The 17,575-nt window shown below is 39.1% G+C and overlaps 2 protein-coding genes across 2 annotated transcripts in view; one reads left to right on the top strand and one right to left on the bottom strand.

The window, feature by feature from the left end:
- Positions 1–17,575, top strand: part of LOC119649905 (peptide-N(4)-(N-acetyl-beta-glucosaminyl)asparagine amidase) — a 151,777-nt gene that overhangs the window by 41,944 nt on the left and 92,258 nt on the right.
- On the bottom strand, positions 1,468–2,503 carry LOC119649912. The gene is made up of 3 exons (XM_038052315.1): positions 2,477–2,503; positions 2,133–2,422; positions 1,468–2,067 (listed from the first exon to the last, which is right to left on the bottom strand). The coding sequence occupies exons 1-3, from the start codon at positions 2,499–2,501 to the stop codon at positions 1,969–1,971; spliced, it is 414 nt and encodes a 137-aa protein (XP_037908243.1). The 5' UTR covers positions 2,502–2,503; the 3' UTR covers positions 1,468–1,968.

Genomic DNA, 17,575 nt, shown 5'->3' with positions numbered 1-17,575 from the left:
TTTTTTTAGTTATTTCTATATCAGTGTCAATTACTCAAGGTAGCCACACGTATACGAGTTTATATATGTTAATAAACTTTTCGCGTAGTGTCCAATGTCCAGTTGAAATTCCTCACCATTTGGGCTGAAGTCATGGTATTATCACGATATTTTCGGCTGTACCCAAAGCTTGCGGTACGCGAAAATCTTCTGGTTGCCTGCAAGTCCAAAGTTATTGTGAAAACCTACGCGTTAAATACGACAAAGGAGTGTCGCAGGCGCGAATTTTCTCCTCACGTTGGACCTGTGACAGGTTGTTAAACTCTAAGTCTAAAACACACATTTTAAAGCGGAAATATTATGAAATTAGAGCAAATTTCGCGGATTATCATCAGACGTCGACACATGGTATAAGGTAAAACAAGTTCTAATATTTTTACTATGTGAAACAAAACCTTATTAAAATCAATTCAATATCCGTCTGCATGTTTGTCTGTCTGTCACACCCGATTTACTCGGAAATGGCTTAACCAATTGTCACGAAATTTGATGAGAACATGTGGTCTGTGTTTCTCTTTACATGCAGCGAGTGGCACCATTTTGCGTTGAGATTATGGGAAGCTCCCCATATTTGCGAAAGGGGGATGTAAATTTTTTCACCAAATATGGTGTGTCAAATGAAAGGGTCCAATTAGTACTCTTTGAAACTGATCTTGCTTTTGATATTAGGTAATGCACAGGGGAGTGAAGACTCAAAATATGTGCCCTAAAAAATGAAACAGGCTTCGTTCTCAGAACCACGGATCAATCTCGGAACCTATCCAACCGAAAAATCTGAAAAATCACAATGATGCATCTTTATGAAATCTAGGCCTCAAAATGCATCCCGCTTCGATATCTGCACAAATAAAGTTAACAATGCTTTATTATCATATTTTAAAAATTTTCCCGTTCATTCTAGAAATACAAAATTTGGTGGTAGTATAGGCGATAATATAGGACATTTTGGAAAATTTGTAGATAATCCTATTATTATTAACAAATTTATAGGAGGTCAAAGTTTTGCATTTTGCGTAAATTTAATGCTCTCTAAAACCTGTATGACGCTATAACCACCTAGAGTGAACTTATGCGAACGGCGGGTTTCACGGAGATATTTTAGTTTTCCTTTCTTAGATTTTTTAGTTATTTGTATATCGTATCAATTACTAGACACATACATGTGTATATGTGTGTGCTAATGAAGTTTGCAGGTAGTTCCTAGTAGGACAAGCAATGCCAATAGAATTAAGTCAGCAATCATTCTTTGTGAGCCACTGTGAATGCTTTTCACATCGCAGAATCAATTACTTTCACAACTTCGATAATATGGTTAATGGTGATTTGAAAGCTTCGCGATTGCATTCAGATCAAACCTTTGACACAGTTAAATGGCATAACCGATCAAGACAAGCTGAACGGCTGAAGAAGGAGGTGTAAATGATTGGCACGTAAAGCATTCAATTTTCGAGTTATATAAGTTAACCACATTGCTTTATGCTACCTGCGGATGATGCCTCCTCAAAAGGTTATCAAACAATGTTGATGTTAATGGAATCCGCCAACAATGCACATCAGCAACATATGCGGTAGTATTCTAGTTTTAAGTCCTAGTTAATAAGCATAAAAATTATTACAAATGAAGCGAATAATGTAATATAAAGAGAATAATAACAGAGTGAGTTATTGTTTAACTTAAGATTGTCACGTCATCTGATAAGCTGTTGTCGAAAAAGTTTATAGTAAGTTTATAGTACCGCATTTAATTTCTTAATTTATAAGTTGAAAAATGAGAACTAGATTTTTTTCCTTATCCTGTAAATATTTTTATTTTTTCCCCGCATACGATCATTTTGGAGACCACGTGCCTCCTTCTTCAGTGCTAGTACCTAATTAGAACTTCTTAATTTATATATTTTTTTATTTTAAGTACAAAATATTTATTTTATTTTAAGTACAAAATAAATATTTATTTTCAAAACAAATCGCCTTCATTCCAACGGAAACTGAAAAATGAAGTTCAATTTCCAACTTCTGCAGAAATGGGATCTGAAAATATAATGTGAAGATATATGTACATGTACATACATATATATAGTTTAAGTAGCACGTACCCATAACAATAATTGCAAGAAAATGAAAGTAGGCAAATGCCATGATAAATATGACCAAATTAAGATTTGCTGTTTTGCGCCGTTTTCCTCGAAATGCAGGTCGCTTTGAGAATTCATTGTAAAGGTTTTGTATAAACACAAAACCTTATTAAAATCGATTCCATCATATTGGGTGAAATATAGGGCGAAGCAGGTTCCGTTCCCACAACCTACCGAAACAAAAGATCTGAAAAATGACAGTGACCCATCTTTACGAGATCTACACCTCGAAATACATTCCGTTCCGATATCTGCATAAATCAAATTAATAATAATATATTTTTATATATATTTTAGAAATTTACCCGGCATACCAATAGGGGATAACATAAGGCACAATTTGGTCAAGTTCGAAGAAAATCCAACTATTATGAAGAAAGCTATAGGAGGTGAAACTTTGCCATTTTTTGTGGGACCTCATACAAATCAATCACATCACATATCAAAGTGTCAATACCACAACAAAGTGAGCTTATATGAATGGGGAGTCGCAAAGAAACGTTTTTTTGTAGTTTTTTCGTCATTTGTATAACAATATCAATGATTCGATATTGCGTTTCAACAGGGATGCCGTACACCTTAGTTCGGTAGAGATTTTGGTAGGTCTTGCATCCACAAGTATGAATGCTGAGCGAGCACTCGGTATAGACTGATACCGTTGTTGCTTGTCTCAGCGGGGCTCTGATTGTGGTCCAACATCAATCCATGTCTTAAGAAGACCGTGAGATTAAGTCGTCCAGACAGGTGCTCATGCTAAACCCTCAAGGACTCAACTGTCAGTGCAACTGAAGTCGAGGAGGCAATAAAACAAATGAAATCGGGGAAAACCACAGGACCTGATGACATCGCATCTGAGCTCTGGAAAGCGAAGAGCTGGGACCCAACACTGTGGCTCAGTGAATTCTTTAACCAGGTTATTGAGGAAGGTAGAACACCTGGCAAAAAAAGTACCACAGTACCAATATGAAAAAGAAAAGGTAGTCCAGCAGAATGATCAAATTACCGTCCGATCGGCGACATCGATGATTTTTGGATTTTTCAGGAACTGCGGAACTACTGATGTAAGACACACTGCGCAGTTCCTCATGGAGAAACGCCGTGCGAAGCATGGCCCTCTTTATATTGCATTTCTGGATCTAGTGAAAGCGTTTGACCGTGTGCTACACGAACTCATCTGGTATGCTCTACAACACTTAGTGCCAGAAGAACTCGTACGGTGGGTTCAATTGCTCTACCACGATCCGAAAAGTAAAGTTCGAAGTGTGGCGGGTGTATTGAAACCGCGTCGTGTCTCTGTTGGTGTTCATCAAAGTAGCGCCCTCTCATCACTCCTGTTTATTCTTGTTATGGACACCGTCACACGGGACATCTGACGTCCAGCAACTTATACAGTGCTTTATGAAGATGAAGTTTTCCTGGCATCTAATAGCAAAAATATTTCGAGCAACTTGTCCACAAATGGAATGATTGCCTCATGCAACACGGTCTCAGATTGAATCTAAATAAAACTGAATTTTTGACGACCGATTCTCATGAAACGGGCACAATTACTGTCAGTGGCAGTGATCTGCCCAGAACTGAGCGATTTAAATACCTCGGGTCAACGCGTCAACGGCGTCTTGTCGTAATGGAGACAAAGATGTTGCTATGGATTAGTGGCGTGAAACGTTTTGATCAGATCCGAAATGAGGATATCCGCGATCGATATGGGATTACACCGATCGTGCAAAAATTGTGAGAGAGGTGTCTTCGATGGTATGGTCACGTAATTCGCGCTAACGAAAATTCACTTGCTAAGATTGGTCTGAACATCAAAGTCGACGGTAAACAACCCAAAGGCAGGCCGAAACAACGGTGGGTTGGTACACTGGATGGGGATTTAAAAGCCTTGAGATTGCATTAAAATCATGCATTTGATATAACCAAATTGCGAAACCGATCACGACGAGCCGACCCTGTTTATGAACGGGACAAAGGCTGAAGAAAAAGAAAAAAGATTTAGCAAAAACGGTAATGTGTTCTAAATATCAAATATAAATAGCTGAATATTCTAAGTAACTTGTCTTGTTTTCACAAATATTTTGCAGTTACGTTTAGTTTGTGATTTTTTTTATATTTCGGTAATCTTAGAAAAAGATCGTTTTGTTTAAATTCAGAGCCTAGTTAAATCTAAAAAGGAGTTCACTTTTCTTTTATATGATACTGATATTTAGTATTTGGTTGCGTTAAATTTGCACGGAAAAGACAATTTTGAGCTACTGTGACTTTATTAGTGATGGTACGATTTTGTTCAAACTAGGCGACATTATGCTTCATACTCCGTCTATATTATTACAAATTCCACGCTTGAGTTTCAAAGAGCTCTGCTCGCGATGTATCCTTATCCACAACCATAACCGGACCGAGAGCAAATCCTCCTGGAATTCTCCTAGAGCATATGTTCTCAGTGGGCCGCCACGGTTCACATGGTACTGGATAACCTCCGTTGAGGGTTCGTAGCAAGAGCCACCTCAGGTGAGTCCCTTGCAGACTCGAATCTAATCGCCCTCCTTGAGTACGTGAGGACGGCACTTCCCAACGGATTAACTGGAATTAGCTCAAAACGGAGAACGGCATCGAAACCTTTCCACGAGTCAGCTTGCGTTCTGCGTACAATACAACACGAAAGACGTCACAAGACAACACTAACACATAACACACAGGACTGATGGCTGTCCACCACGGCCACTATGATCGTTCGCCCATCATACTGCAGATGAAGTAGCGTCGAGGAACTCCCTCCTTCGTCAGAAGGCAGCACGCGCGATTTAATTAGCGCATAGAAGTGTATCATTGCTAGCAAAGCACTGGTTAAAAGCATAGATACCATTCACCATGTGAACGCCCATGTCGTCTAGATTACGGATGTCAGAGTACGCTGGGCAGACACAGAGGACATGGAGCCAGTCCTCTGAGACTGCCCCACACACTCACAACCTTGACTGCAGGCAAGGTTCCGCGAGAAGAGAAACTCATTCAAGCTTCCATGCCCCGTCAGGAGGAAGCCCATGTTAAACCCGAAGTCCATGACGAAACTTCCTCTGGCGGACACATTTCTGACATACACGTGACCCGACCTTTCCTATATTCGTTCCATCTAAGCTGCCACTTAGATGTTACACTCTCATCTAACAACTTTTTGATCACCAGCGGTCCTAGACCATCCACCACATTAACATTTACTAAGTCCGTTTCCCTTCCTAATTCTGTAGGCCGTATCACGCTGCACTACCTCTACATCAAGAGGAGGAACACCCAACAAAACCTGCATGGCTTCGGTCGAAACCGCACGACATACAGGAAGACATGCTGACAACGCCACTGGCTGACAAGCGTAGAACAGTCTCCTGTCCTGTACCGTCATCGTAAAGTCATACAACATAGAGGGATTTATACGTAGAGGGGGACGAGGGGTAAGGGACGGTCCCATATATGTGGATCTGGCCACTCTCCTGCTTAGACTTCTCTCCCACCTCATCACACGCCTGAACATACATGGACATGAGATGGGAAGGCCCGCGTCATCGCCTCCCAGCCAGATGACTTGCGAGCCCTGAGCCTCGCCATGCTTTCCCCGATCTCACAATACCTCCGGTAAGGAATTTATTCTCCTCTTTTAGCGCGACCGTCAGGAGACACCGAAGGCTCGGATCTCGGAACTATCTCACCTAGCAAAGCACAAACACAATTATCACCGAAATTTAGGTCACTTATAGCAATCCCAGAAGATCACTTATATTTAAACGCCAACCGTGATTTGGGTCACCGGAAAAAATCACACTCGCGCAAAGGGAAACACACCCGCACGCATCGAATGCTAGGATGAGTGAGTTGCGCTGACAGGTGGATCTACTCTAACTGTCGGCAATGACTGGGGAAGTGGAGGAAGAGCAAATTCTTCAAATTAAATCTGCTCGAAAAATTCTCGTCTACTTTTCGTCGCGGCTCAGTGTCATTAACGCAACAGAGGTGTTCGATATTCATTAAAGATTTCAGCCTCCGAATTCTTTCAGTCAAGGCCGATTCACATGAAATATCGGGTGGAGGTACAGGGTAGCATAAGAATCATCCGCTCCACGTAAATTCATGCGACTCAGTTTATTCGTGGGATTTCATATTTCCTATTTGTCCACCAAATTTCGTTCGGATGGGTTAGCCATTTCTAAGAAGAGTGCGTGTGACAAACAGACAGACAGTGAATCGATTTTAATCCTTAACTGGAGCCGTGGGGTCTAATATTTATATTTTTTAATGTATGCGTACCCTTATCTAAGTAATCTCATTACGTCACGTGCGCTGGTTTCGGAACGTAGGGCTGTTAGTGATGCTTGAAGCAGAAATACAAATGGATTGTGGTCAAAATGGATCCTCGACACCAGTTACGTATATTTCTTTAATTTGAATTTATAAATATTATTTTTTTTCATTAATTTCAAACAAAAATGTCACGAAATCTAAATGTCCAGGCAGTACATGTATTTCTGGAAGATGACTTTGAGTCCGAGAGCGATAACGTTCTCGGTAGAAGGGGGATTATGTGACGGTGAACTTAAAGACTTAGAGGAGGCAGTGTAATCATCCATGTGGAAATGACACGTCCAGCCGGCAGAGGCAAGAATCGATGCAGTTAGTTATAATAGTAAAAAGCTTCTAATTTAGAAAAACTATCAAATGCCATTAATATATCAATATTAATATATATATATTTTTGCCGACCAAGAAAATACATTTAATGTCGTTAGAAACAAGATGATCCGATCGAGTAATAAGCCTCAGAAAAATGCTAGGACATCCACCTCAGTCGACGCGACAGGACGGTCCCCGGTTCTGTCGAGAAATGGGCAAGGATTCTTGATGCATGGACGGCGTAAGTAAATTAGTCTGAACAAAACAAATACGTGTCTGCATGCTAAATGGAAAGACCGAGGAACTCGCAAGAACCCTTCGGAAAAGACGCTTTGATGTCTGCGCTCTGCAAGAAACCCGATGGCCTGGTTCTAAAAGCTGCGACATTGAACGCGAACGCGGTAAAAGTGGCTATAAACTTCTGAATTTAGGTAGCCCACACACTTGTGGCGCAGCAGGATTCGCAGCATTCGAAATTTATTTCGAATGTTGCGAATACAAGCGGATAGATGGCGCACGGAACTCTCCACGTTTTTAGAACTCGCCACGGGAGTTGAGAGTTAACAGTGAGAATGTGTCGTTGGTTGGGGGCAGAAGGACCGCATGGAGACGAACCGGTCTTTTCTGCCTTCAGCTATCGCCGCGAACGGTCAAAAGGAATTTCGTTACAAATAAGGTGCACACTTTGTATAGATTTACAAATAAATTTAAAAGCAGTCGATTGATTTCACAATATAGTTTCTGTGTATTCCTACCAAAATAAGCGTTAACTATTAAAATTGCAAGAGGTAAAATACCTAAACACTCAATATGGTACGTACGTACGAACGATTTGATGATCGACTGATGAAGCTCACTATAATATCAGTTGATCGCACTATTCACTTCTTCGCCGCGTACGCACCACAGGTAGGTCGACCTGATGCCGAGAAAGATGTCTTACGCACTGGCCCGCGGCGCATTAAATGGTGGCGATTCCGTGAGAAGAATGAAGAGATGATATCACTTCCGCGATTACCAGCCATTATGAATGTGGAAGAATCATGGAACCAAATGAAAGACACGATCTACAAAGCGGCCGAGATACTTGGCTTTGGAATGATGATGTTGAAATGGATGGATGGATGGAAAGGTCCGTGAAAAGAAATGCCTCTACCACAAATTTCACGACGATAAAACGCTGACCAATTGGCAAGTTTATAAGAATGCCAACCGGGAAGCAAAGAAAACGGTCGCTGTCACCCGAGCGAACCATTACAAAAATCTTTACGATAAACTAGACACTCAGGATGGCAAGAGAGATCTGTATCGACAAGCCAAATGCCGAAACGAACGCACACAGGATATCGAACACATATGTTGCGTTAATGACAAGAACGGTACTTTGCTTACCAACCGTCGAGTCGCGACGGATAGATGGCGAGAATACTTCGAACAGATTTCAACTGGAGAATTTGCTTATCTTTCACTTCCACAATCATTGCCAGCATTTGGACCATTTCCATCTGTCACCGCAACTGGTGCTCAGAGGTGGTGGTGAGGAAGACGGGGCGGCAACTCTGTCGGCCAAACCAAAACCAAGTGACCGAGGAGAACCTCCATAGTGGTGGCACCGGGAGACGCTGTACTCACTTTGGTTTGCCGGCCGTGATACAGTAGGCGAATGCTCCAAAGGCCTAATTAAGGCGATCAGACCCGAGTCTGCACGGGGACTCATCCGAAGCGGCAAATTGGTCATGAAACCTTACCAGGGGTATACTGGTACCATGGGAACCGGCATAACCCCTGGACTCTCATACTTCGGGTGAACTCCCGTTGTATGTGAGTACAGCTCGGTTATTTGCGGTTGGCCCCTCTAGTGGGAGTTTCATGGTGGTTGTGGTTGTGCTCAAGCGAGAAGAGACCTTCGGGCCTCGGCGTGGTGTTGCGTTTCAACACGGGTGCCGTACTCCTTAGTTCGGTAGAGATTTAGGTAATTCTTGCATCCACCAGTATGAATGCTAAGCCATGCACTTGGTAGCTACGTTAAACACACGACAGGTACCTACGTTAAACACCATGGGCTTAACTGTCAGCGCAACTCACTACTCGTCGATTAGCAATCGCTGCGGCTAGACGTTTTCGCCGTGTTCCGGTAATTATTTTCGAGAGTAAATCCAAGTGTTTTTCTCTGTGGCCCATTGAGTGAACGGTGTGTTCTAAAGAACACACCGCTCACGCCGACGAAGTTATAAATAAGATAATTTGTTTTCGGTGCGAATGAATTACGTTTCTCCTACTAGTGGAGAAAGTGTGAGTGGCCGGTTACGGTACACAGTAACGACGATACCCGTACACTTGTGCAGTGCAGTGCCGGGTTGCCGCCAAAAAAATGTGTTACTGGCCAGGGTTGCCATAACCCTTTACTTTTTGTTAAAAAAAATCAAAAAAGTGTTTCCGCCCTAAAAAAAATTAGTGTTGCCGTGGTGAAATTTTTTTTTCAGGTTTTCTGATTCTATTATCGTGCTCCCAGTTCCTCCCAAGTTTTTTTTTTAGTGGAATAATGACACCGCGGAAAAAGAAGGGGGAAACTGGTCCCGCGGATTCTCGGACGTCTTCGGAGGCTGAGCGGGCTCGGAAGGAGCCGTTAGGTAAGTGCTTAGATAGTAACCCAGAGCAGTCAATAAAGAAAATTGACCTTCAGGCTGCAGTGAAGAAGGTGTTGGCTGAAGCGCAGAGGAAGAAGAAAGTTGTAGCGGAGCGTTCCGACTCTGCTGAGAGTGTTGTCTCGTCCGATGGCGAGATGAGTGTAGGCAGTGGGGGGTCACCAATGACGTAATCTTGCGTTATAACGAGCTTTTGAGCCGTATGGCGCAGAAAATCGCCAAGTTGAATGGCAAGGTGGAGGGACTCCTGGCTGCGAAGGGCAGTCAGGTGGTCCCGGCCGCGACGGTGCCAGCTGCCGCTGGTGCCAGGGTAGTAGCTGCGGCCAGTAGTCTGCCGGCAGTTCCTAAGCCGGGGGAGATTTGGTCAGTCGTGGTGAAGAGCCGAAATAAGGAGGCCTCACCCAAAGAAGTCGTGCAGGTAGTGCAAGTTTGGTAGCTGAGTGGTAATCCTTTTAAAAAATAAAACAAGTCGGGAAACCGGAAGCTGGACGCTTCAGGTACGAAAAGTTTTGTGTATTTCTTAATACGTAGCACGTAATATATCCATATATTATGTGAGAGTATCCACTTTCGGGTGATATTGACATTCATAGTCTTCAATTTACAAAGAAGCAACAAATTTGAGGTATTATAGCTTTGTTAGTTATAGTGCAATTTCCACCAAACTTGGTAAGATCATGCTCTATATTATAGCCTATATCACTGCAAAATTTCATGGTACTAGGATGAACTTAACCAATTACAAAAAATTGTAGTAATGTACTATTATTAACTTTATTTAAAGATATCGGCATGGAAGGTATTTCGGAGCCCAGGCACCATATAGTGGCAGCCTCCTGATTTTTTTCAGATTTTTCGGTTTGGCAGTTTCTGAGAATGGCCCCCTTAAAAAAGTGATCACTTTCAACTCCCCGCGCTCCCCACCCTTCCAACGAATGTCAAAACTAAAATCGGCTTTGAAAAGTACAAATCGAGACCTTTAATTTGATATCGCACATGACTACATTTGATGAAAAAAAATTTTACACTCCCCTTTTGCATGTATGGGGACCACCCCCCCTTAAATTCGACGTAAAAGGATGTAATTCACTGTATGCGTGAGCGTTCACAATTCCCACCTTTTTACCAAATTTGATGTCAATCGCTATAACCGTCTCCGAGAAAAATGCGTGTGACAGGCAGACAGACCGTAAACCGATTTTTATAAGGTTTTGTGTTTACACAAAACCTTAAAAAAGAAGAAAACTCTAGGTTCCACTAAAAGACGAGTTTGAAACAGAAAAAAATAAAAGTTTATTACTCGATCTATCCGACTTGAAATCCTGCAAACGACTGAACCGGATGCTACGTATACAAAGTCCATTTATATAGTAATTAATGTTGAATTGCATTCGGTTGCAATTCCTATGAAAGAGTTTTATCTATTATTGCCAATATTGATAATTGCCGAGAATTGTTTGCCTGATCTAAAAACATTGTCTAGATCTAAGAACATTGTCTAGACAGGCATCGTGTTACCTGATAATCTTTGCCTCATCTAAGAATATTGTCTAGACAGGCATCATGTTACTTGATAACCTTTGCCTGATCCAAGAATATTGTTTAGACAGGCATCGTGTTACTAGATAACCTTTGCCTGACCTAAGAACATTGTCTAGACAGGCATCGTGTTACTTGATAACCTAAGACGATTGTTTACATCATCTAGGAGGTCTTCAATAACCGTTGAGGGTTTTGTATACGTAACTTCTCCCCCCTTACAACAAAAATCTCCTGAATTCTATCTTTTAAAGGTTTTGTGTGAAACAAAACCCTATTAGAATCGAGACGGTGTCTGTCTGTCCGTCTGTCTGTCTGTCTGTCTGTCTGTCTGTCACACCCGATTTATTCGGAAACGGCCAGACCGATTGTCACGAAAATTGGTGAGAGTATGTAATCTGGTGATCCCTTTACATGCAGTAAGTTGCGCCATCTTGTGTTAAGTTTAAGGGGGGGCTCCCCGTACATATGGAATGGAGGGTGTAAATTTTTTTTTCACAGAATGTAGCCATGTAGGGTATCAAATGAAAGGTCTCAATTAGTACTTTTCGAATCTGGTTCAATATTTGATATTAGATGAAACATAGGGGAGTGAGGGTTCAAAATATGACCCACAAAAAGTGTAACAGGTCTCGTTCTCAGAACCTATCCAACCGAAAAATCTGAAAAAAATCACAGTGGTGCATCTCTACGAAATCTAGGCCTCAAAATATATCCGGTTCCGATATCTGCACAAATAAAGTTAATAATAGTATATTTCCACATTTTAGAAATTTACCCGGCACCCCCCTTATGTTCATCCCAGAAGTACAAAATTTGGCATGCGTGTAATGAAGAATATAATGCACAGTTTGAAGAAAATCCAACTATTATTAACAAAGTTGTAGGGGGTGAAACTTTACAATTTTTTGTGAATTTCGTTCACTCTACAACCCGCATGACGTCATCATCACATATCAATTCGTCAATACGACAACGAAATGAATTCTTATGAATTGGGTGCCAGACAATTATTTTGTTTTAGTTTTTTAGTTATTTGTCAACCAGACATGTGTGTATGTAGGTATATAATATATGCGTGCTGATGAACTTTGCGGGTAGTGCCCAATTCAGATAGATATAAGGCGTAAATCGGAAATATGGGTACGATAAATGTAGATACTTGCATATATGTGTACACTAGGTAATAGGCAGTTTGTTTGTTTAGGGTGAGCGTGATATCTATGGCTCTAATATGTACGTATGTCTCGTAGTTTGGAAAAATATGAAGGATTATGTTGGATTTGTAGCTATATACGGACAGAAAAATGTGCGTCTCTTACATAAGATGAACACAAAACCTTTATACCCGAAGCGCGAGCTTCCGGTATTCCGACTTGTTTAACATTATTTTTCATTTCGTTCAACTCAATTGATATTTTTCTATTTTTTTTTTTATGAATGTAAGTATTAGGGTAAATAAAATGATTACAATGAAAATTATTATGGGTGTTGATATGTAATTTACATTTTTGTGAAATTTTATTAATTTTATATGTTCCAAATTTTCGTATTTCCTAAAAACTTTTTCTTGAAATTCAAGGTTCTCGGTGAAATTATATTGTTTTCATCAGAATAAAAGAATCTATCTGTATAGTTAATGTTATTGTTGTTGAACGTTTCATTTAAAATTTGAATGGTACAATTATTGAATATAATCAAATAATTTCCGGTTAACGTATTTTTCTGTCATCATAATAATTAATTAATGGCTGATTGATCATATTTTTACAAATTATGGTACTTTCGTCAATTTTTCTAATCTCAACTGCTTTATTTTCTTGCAACTTACAATTATTTTTTTTTTTTATATACAATTTTGTATTAGTTTCAATTCTCTCTCATATTGAATCTTTTCGTTAAACTGATATTTAGCTTGAATGATTTCCACAACATATTCATCGTCAAACATAATTTCCCTATTTTGCTCATTGTTTCCAAATGATTTAATATCTCTTGTCTATCATCGTCATTCATGGTACCAAATAACCATTTTTAAATTGTTCCACCTAAATTTATCAATCCTCGTTTTTCCCTATTAGATGGTTTCAGGGCTGCTAACTTTGCACAAATATTGTCTACTTCCTTTTCAATTATGGGATCGGTATCTAATTTTAGTTCCTTCAAAAGAGCGAATAACGTAGAATTCAAATATAACTAAACTAATAAGTCTCCTTGTAGTATTTCAACAAGTATTTTTTTTCTATACTTGGGAATATTTTCCTGTGAAAAATTTGGCTTAACATTTCTTGTGATATGTTCAGCATACATTAAACTAAATACTCCGCAACCATACCCGTTGCTTTGCCTAGGGCCATTTGTTACATTTTCTTTCACAAACGCTTCCGTATCGAATGGTTCCTTTCTTTTATCTATCGATGTTTCTTTTAAATAATCTTCCAAACATTCTAAAATTCGGTGTTCCTAAAGGATAATAATATTCTATCAACTTTCCTTTTAAATTTATTACTGCCATTGCCCAATGTACATTTTCTACATTTACTGGTATAAGTAGTATGATATCAAAACTAAATATATCTATTCTTCGCGTCCATCTTCGTACTGAACTGAATCCGTTTTCTAATAATCTTAGAATGAAGAATGTGTTTAAGGCCAATACTTTTGGTAAGTTTTGAGTAATTCCTTGTTCGCTTCGTTGTGCCAAAAGATTCGTATAAAAATTAATAATTTGGTCATTCAACCAGGAACTACCTAATAATGTTAAAGCATCACCTTTTGTTACATCTATCTTAAATTTCGAGATTAATACTTCTTGTAATTCACTTTTTATGATCTCTTCAGCTTTTCCATACTGTCTTTCTAAGATCAAATCATCAATGTTATCGTCTTGATCTGCGAATTTGTGTTTCCGTTTGATATTTGTTAAGTGTACATTTTTAAGTTTCGACTTTTTGAACTTCGGCTGTTCTTTGCGCCTGACTGCTTTATAATTTTTGATAAAGCCCGTTGTTCTTGTCTCTTCATATTCTTCTCGACTTTACATGAGTTTCGCTAGGTATTTCTCCTTGGTATATTTCAAGTTTTTTCTGACGGTTTCAAAATTTACTTGTTGGGTTTGTACTTCAGTCCGAGTGCATTTAATTGTTGAATGAAATCTTTCATTATAGTTTCTGAAAGCTTTCTGCAACATTTGTTTGGGTGAAATTCTGGGTTTTTCTAGCATAAGGGTTCGTACCTTAGATGTAATTGTATTATGAAGAGGTTCCACCTCCGCATTTCCTGTATGGCTGTGGGGTTTGGTTATGTGTAATGAAACACTTTCAGATTGTAAAAATCCTTTTATCCGAATTGCGTTGAGTTCATTGCCACCAACTATTTTGCTAGGTTTTCCTATTTTTGCGAAATGTTCTTCCAAAATGTCTACAATTGTTATTTGGGTTTTGTCTGGTAAATGATAGGCTGAATCGAATTTAGAAAATTGATCAATAGCAATTAGGAAATCGTTTTTCATAATTGTAAAAATATGGAAGTGAACAATTTGGTTTATATTTGTTGGCATTTCGGATATTTGAAACTTGGGTTTTATTGGATTACGATCGTATTTACCTTGATCGCAATGTTCACACTGGTTAATTACGATTTGAATTGTTTCTAATAATTTGGAGTGGTAAATTTTGTTCTTTATGGAGTTAAACGTTTCCTGAATCCCTAAATGCATACTTTCTCTAATATGGTATAAGGAAATTTGCTTTACAGCTTCTTCTGTTTTAATATCCCTCACTCTTTATGAACACCTTATGAATTTCACTTTATTATCGTTTGCAAACATTTGTCTAAGTACTTGCTGTACCATATTGTACTTACTATCTTCGAGTTCAGTGTAAATACCAACAGTACCTTTTTAAGGTTTTGCGTGAAACAAAACCTTATTAGAATCGAGACGGTGTCTGTCTGTCCGTCTGTCCGTCTGTCTGTCTGTCTGTCACACCCGATTTATTCGGAAACGGCTGGACCGATTGTCACGAAAATTGGTGAGACTATGTAATCTGGTGTTCGCTTTACATGCAGTAAGTGGCGTCATCTTGTGTTAAGTTTAAGGGGGGGGGGGGGGGCGCCCCATACATGTGAATGGATGGTGCAAATTTTTTTTTTTCACAGAATGTAGCCATGGGGGGTATCAAATGAAAGGTCTCAACTGGTACTTTTCGAAACTGGTTCAATATTTGATATTGGGGGAAACATGGAAGAGTGAGCGCTTAAAATATTGCCCACACACACAGTGGTGCATCTCTACGAAATCTAGACCTCAAAATATATCCGGTTCCGATATCTGCACAAATAAAGTTAATAATAGTATATTTCCACATTTTAGAAATTTACCCGGCACCCCCCTTATGTTCATCCGGGAAGTACAAAATTTGGCATGCGTGTAATGAAGAATATAGTGCACAATTTGGTCAAGTTTGAAGAAAATCCAATTATTATTAACAAAGTTCTAGGAGGTGAAACTTTACAATTTTTTGTGAATTTCGTGCACTATACAACCTGCATAACGTCATCATCACATATCAATTCATCAATACCACAACGAAATGAGTTGTTATGGATGGGGTCGCAAAGAATTATTTTGTTTTAGTTTTTTAATCATTTGTATGTGAATATCAATTACTCCAACCAGACATGTGTGTATGTAGGTATATAGTATATGCGTGCTAATGAACTTTGCGGGTAGTGCCTAATTCAAATAGATATAAGAAGTAAATCGGAAATATGGGTACGATCAATTCATATACGTGCATATATGTGTACAGTGTTCGGAAATAGGCAGTTTGTTTGTTCAGGGTGAGCGTAATATCTATGGCTGTAATATGTACGTATTTCTGGTAGTTTGGAAAAATATGAAGGATTATGTGGGATTTGTAGCTATATACGGATAGAAAAATGAGCGTTGAAATTTCTTACATAAGATGAACACAAAACCTTTATATCCGAAGCGCAAGCTTCCGGTATTCCGACTTGCTTTATGTATCGTTTGAAGATATCTTCCAGATTATTAAAATCGTGTTCTGCGATGTATATTATTCGGTTTTTATGAGCTTTTTCCAGTTCTACTGTTTTATTGTTGGTAAGAATAATTTGAGTGTTGTATTTATTAACGATCTCTTGTTTAATTGGGATATGGTCTAGGAGTTCTTCCTCTGCAGAATGAACCGTAGCCATGGTTTTGTCATCATCTTCGACATTTGCTAAGACTTTCAAATCTGAGTAGGTTTTATTTTCCATTTCTATTGACTTTTCAGTATTGATATCTTTTTATTCGATTCTACTGAGAAAGTCTGCCACTTTATTCTCCTTTCCTTTTAAATATTCTATATTGAATTTATATTCACCTAATTTCAAGAGCCATCTTTGGTGACGAGGTGATAAATCCTTTCCCCGGTATTTAGCGTGTAAATACTTTATTGGTTGGTGATCGGTGTAAATTGTTAACTCATTTCCATATAAATATGGCCTAAGATAGTTCACGGACCACTTTATAGCAAGAAATTCCTTGTCTATGGTTGAATAGTTTCGCTCATGGGAGTTAAGTGTTCTTGACACAAAGCATACAGGATGTCCATTTTGAGACAAAACGGCACTTATAGCGTAATTAGAGACGTCTATTGTAAGCTGAAATGGCTTACTGAAATCGGGAAATCGTAATATTGGATGCGAGAAATCAAGGTTTTTAATTTTTCAAAAGCACCTATATAAATTGGATCTTTCGAATTTATTTTAGTATTTTTCCGGGGTTTCCACTTTAGCATAGTCTCTGATGAACTTACGATAAGAACCTGTAAGTCCAAGGAAACTTTTGATTTCTTTCTCAGTCTTCGGATGTTTTAGATTTTCGATGATACTAATTTTTTCTGGATTTGGTTTTAGTCAATTCTGTTTCCCTTTTCATGAAGTTGCACTTGTCTATTTGAATTTTCAATTTATTTCTCTCCAAAGCTTTGAAAATTTCCGTTATCGCTTTGATATGCTCGTGTGACGACGTGCTAAATATCAGTACGTCATCCAAGTAAACTACGCAATTTCGATTAATAAAGTCCCTTAAAACAGTATTCATGAGCCTTTGAAATGTCGCCGGCGCATTTTTTAAGCCGAACGGCATTCTAATAAACTCATATAGACCCTGGGGTGTTATGAACGCCGTTTTATGCCTATCTTCTTCCTTTACAAGGATTTGATGATAGCCTTTGGCTAAGTCAATTGTTGTAAAGTACTGAGCCCTTCTTAATTTATCTAATATCGAATGAATATTAGGTAGGGGAAATTTGTGGCCGATTGTAATTTCATTAAGTCGACGATAATCTATGACTATTCGGAATTTTTTCTCACCAGAATTATCTCGTTTTTTCGGTGCAACTATAAGTGGGCTTGCATATCTTGAATTACTTTTTCTGATGATACCTTGTAGCTTCATTTCCGTAATTTGTTTCCTAACTTCCTGTTCGTGTTTAGGTGGATATCTATAGAGTTTTGCGTTTATTTGCTGATCCGTCATGGTTT

The sequence above is a fragment of the Hermetia illucens genome, chromosome 1 (genome assembly GCF_905115235.1).
Source record: "Hermetia illucens chromosome 1, iHerIll2.2.curated.20191125, whole genome shotgun sequence".
Classification (NCBI taxonomy): Eukaryota; Metazoa; Arthropoda; class Insecta; order Diptera; family Stratiomyidae; genus Hermetia; species Hermetia illucens.
This window is presented reverse-complemented; position numbering and strand designations above follow the sequence as displayed.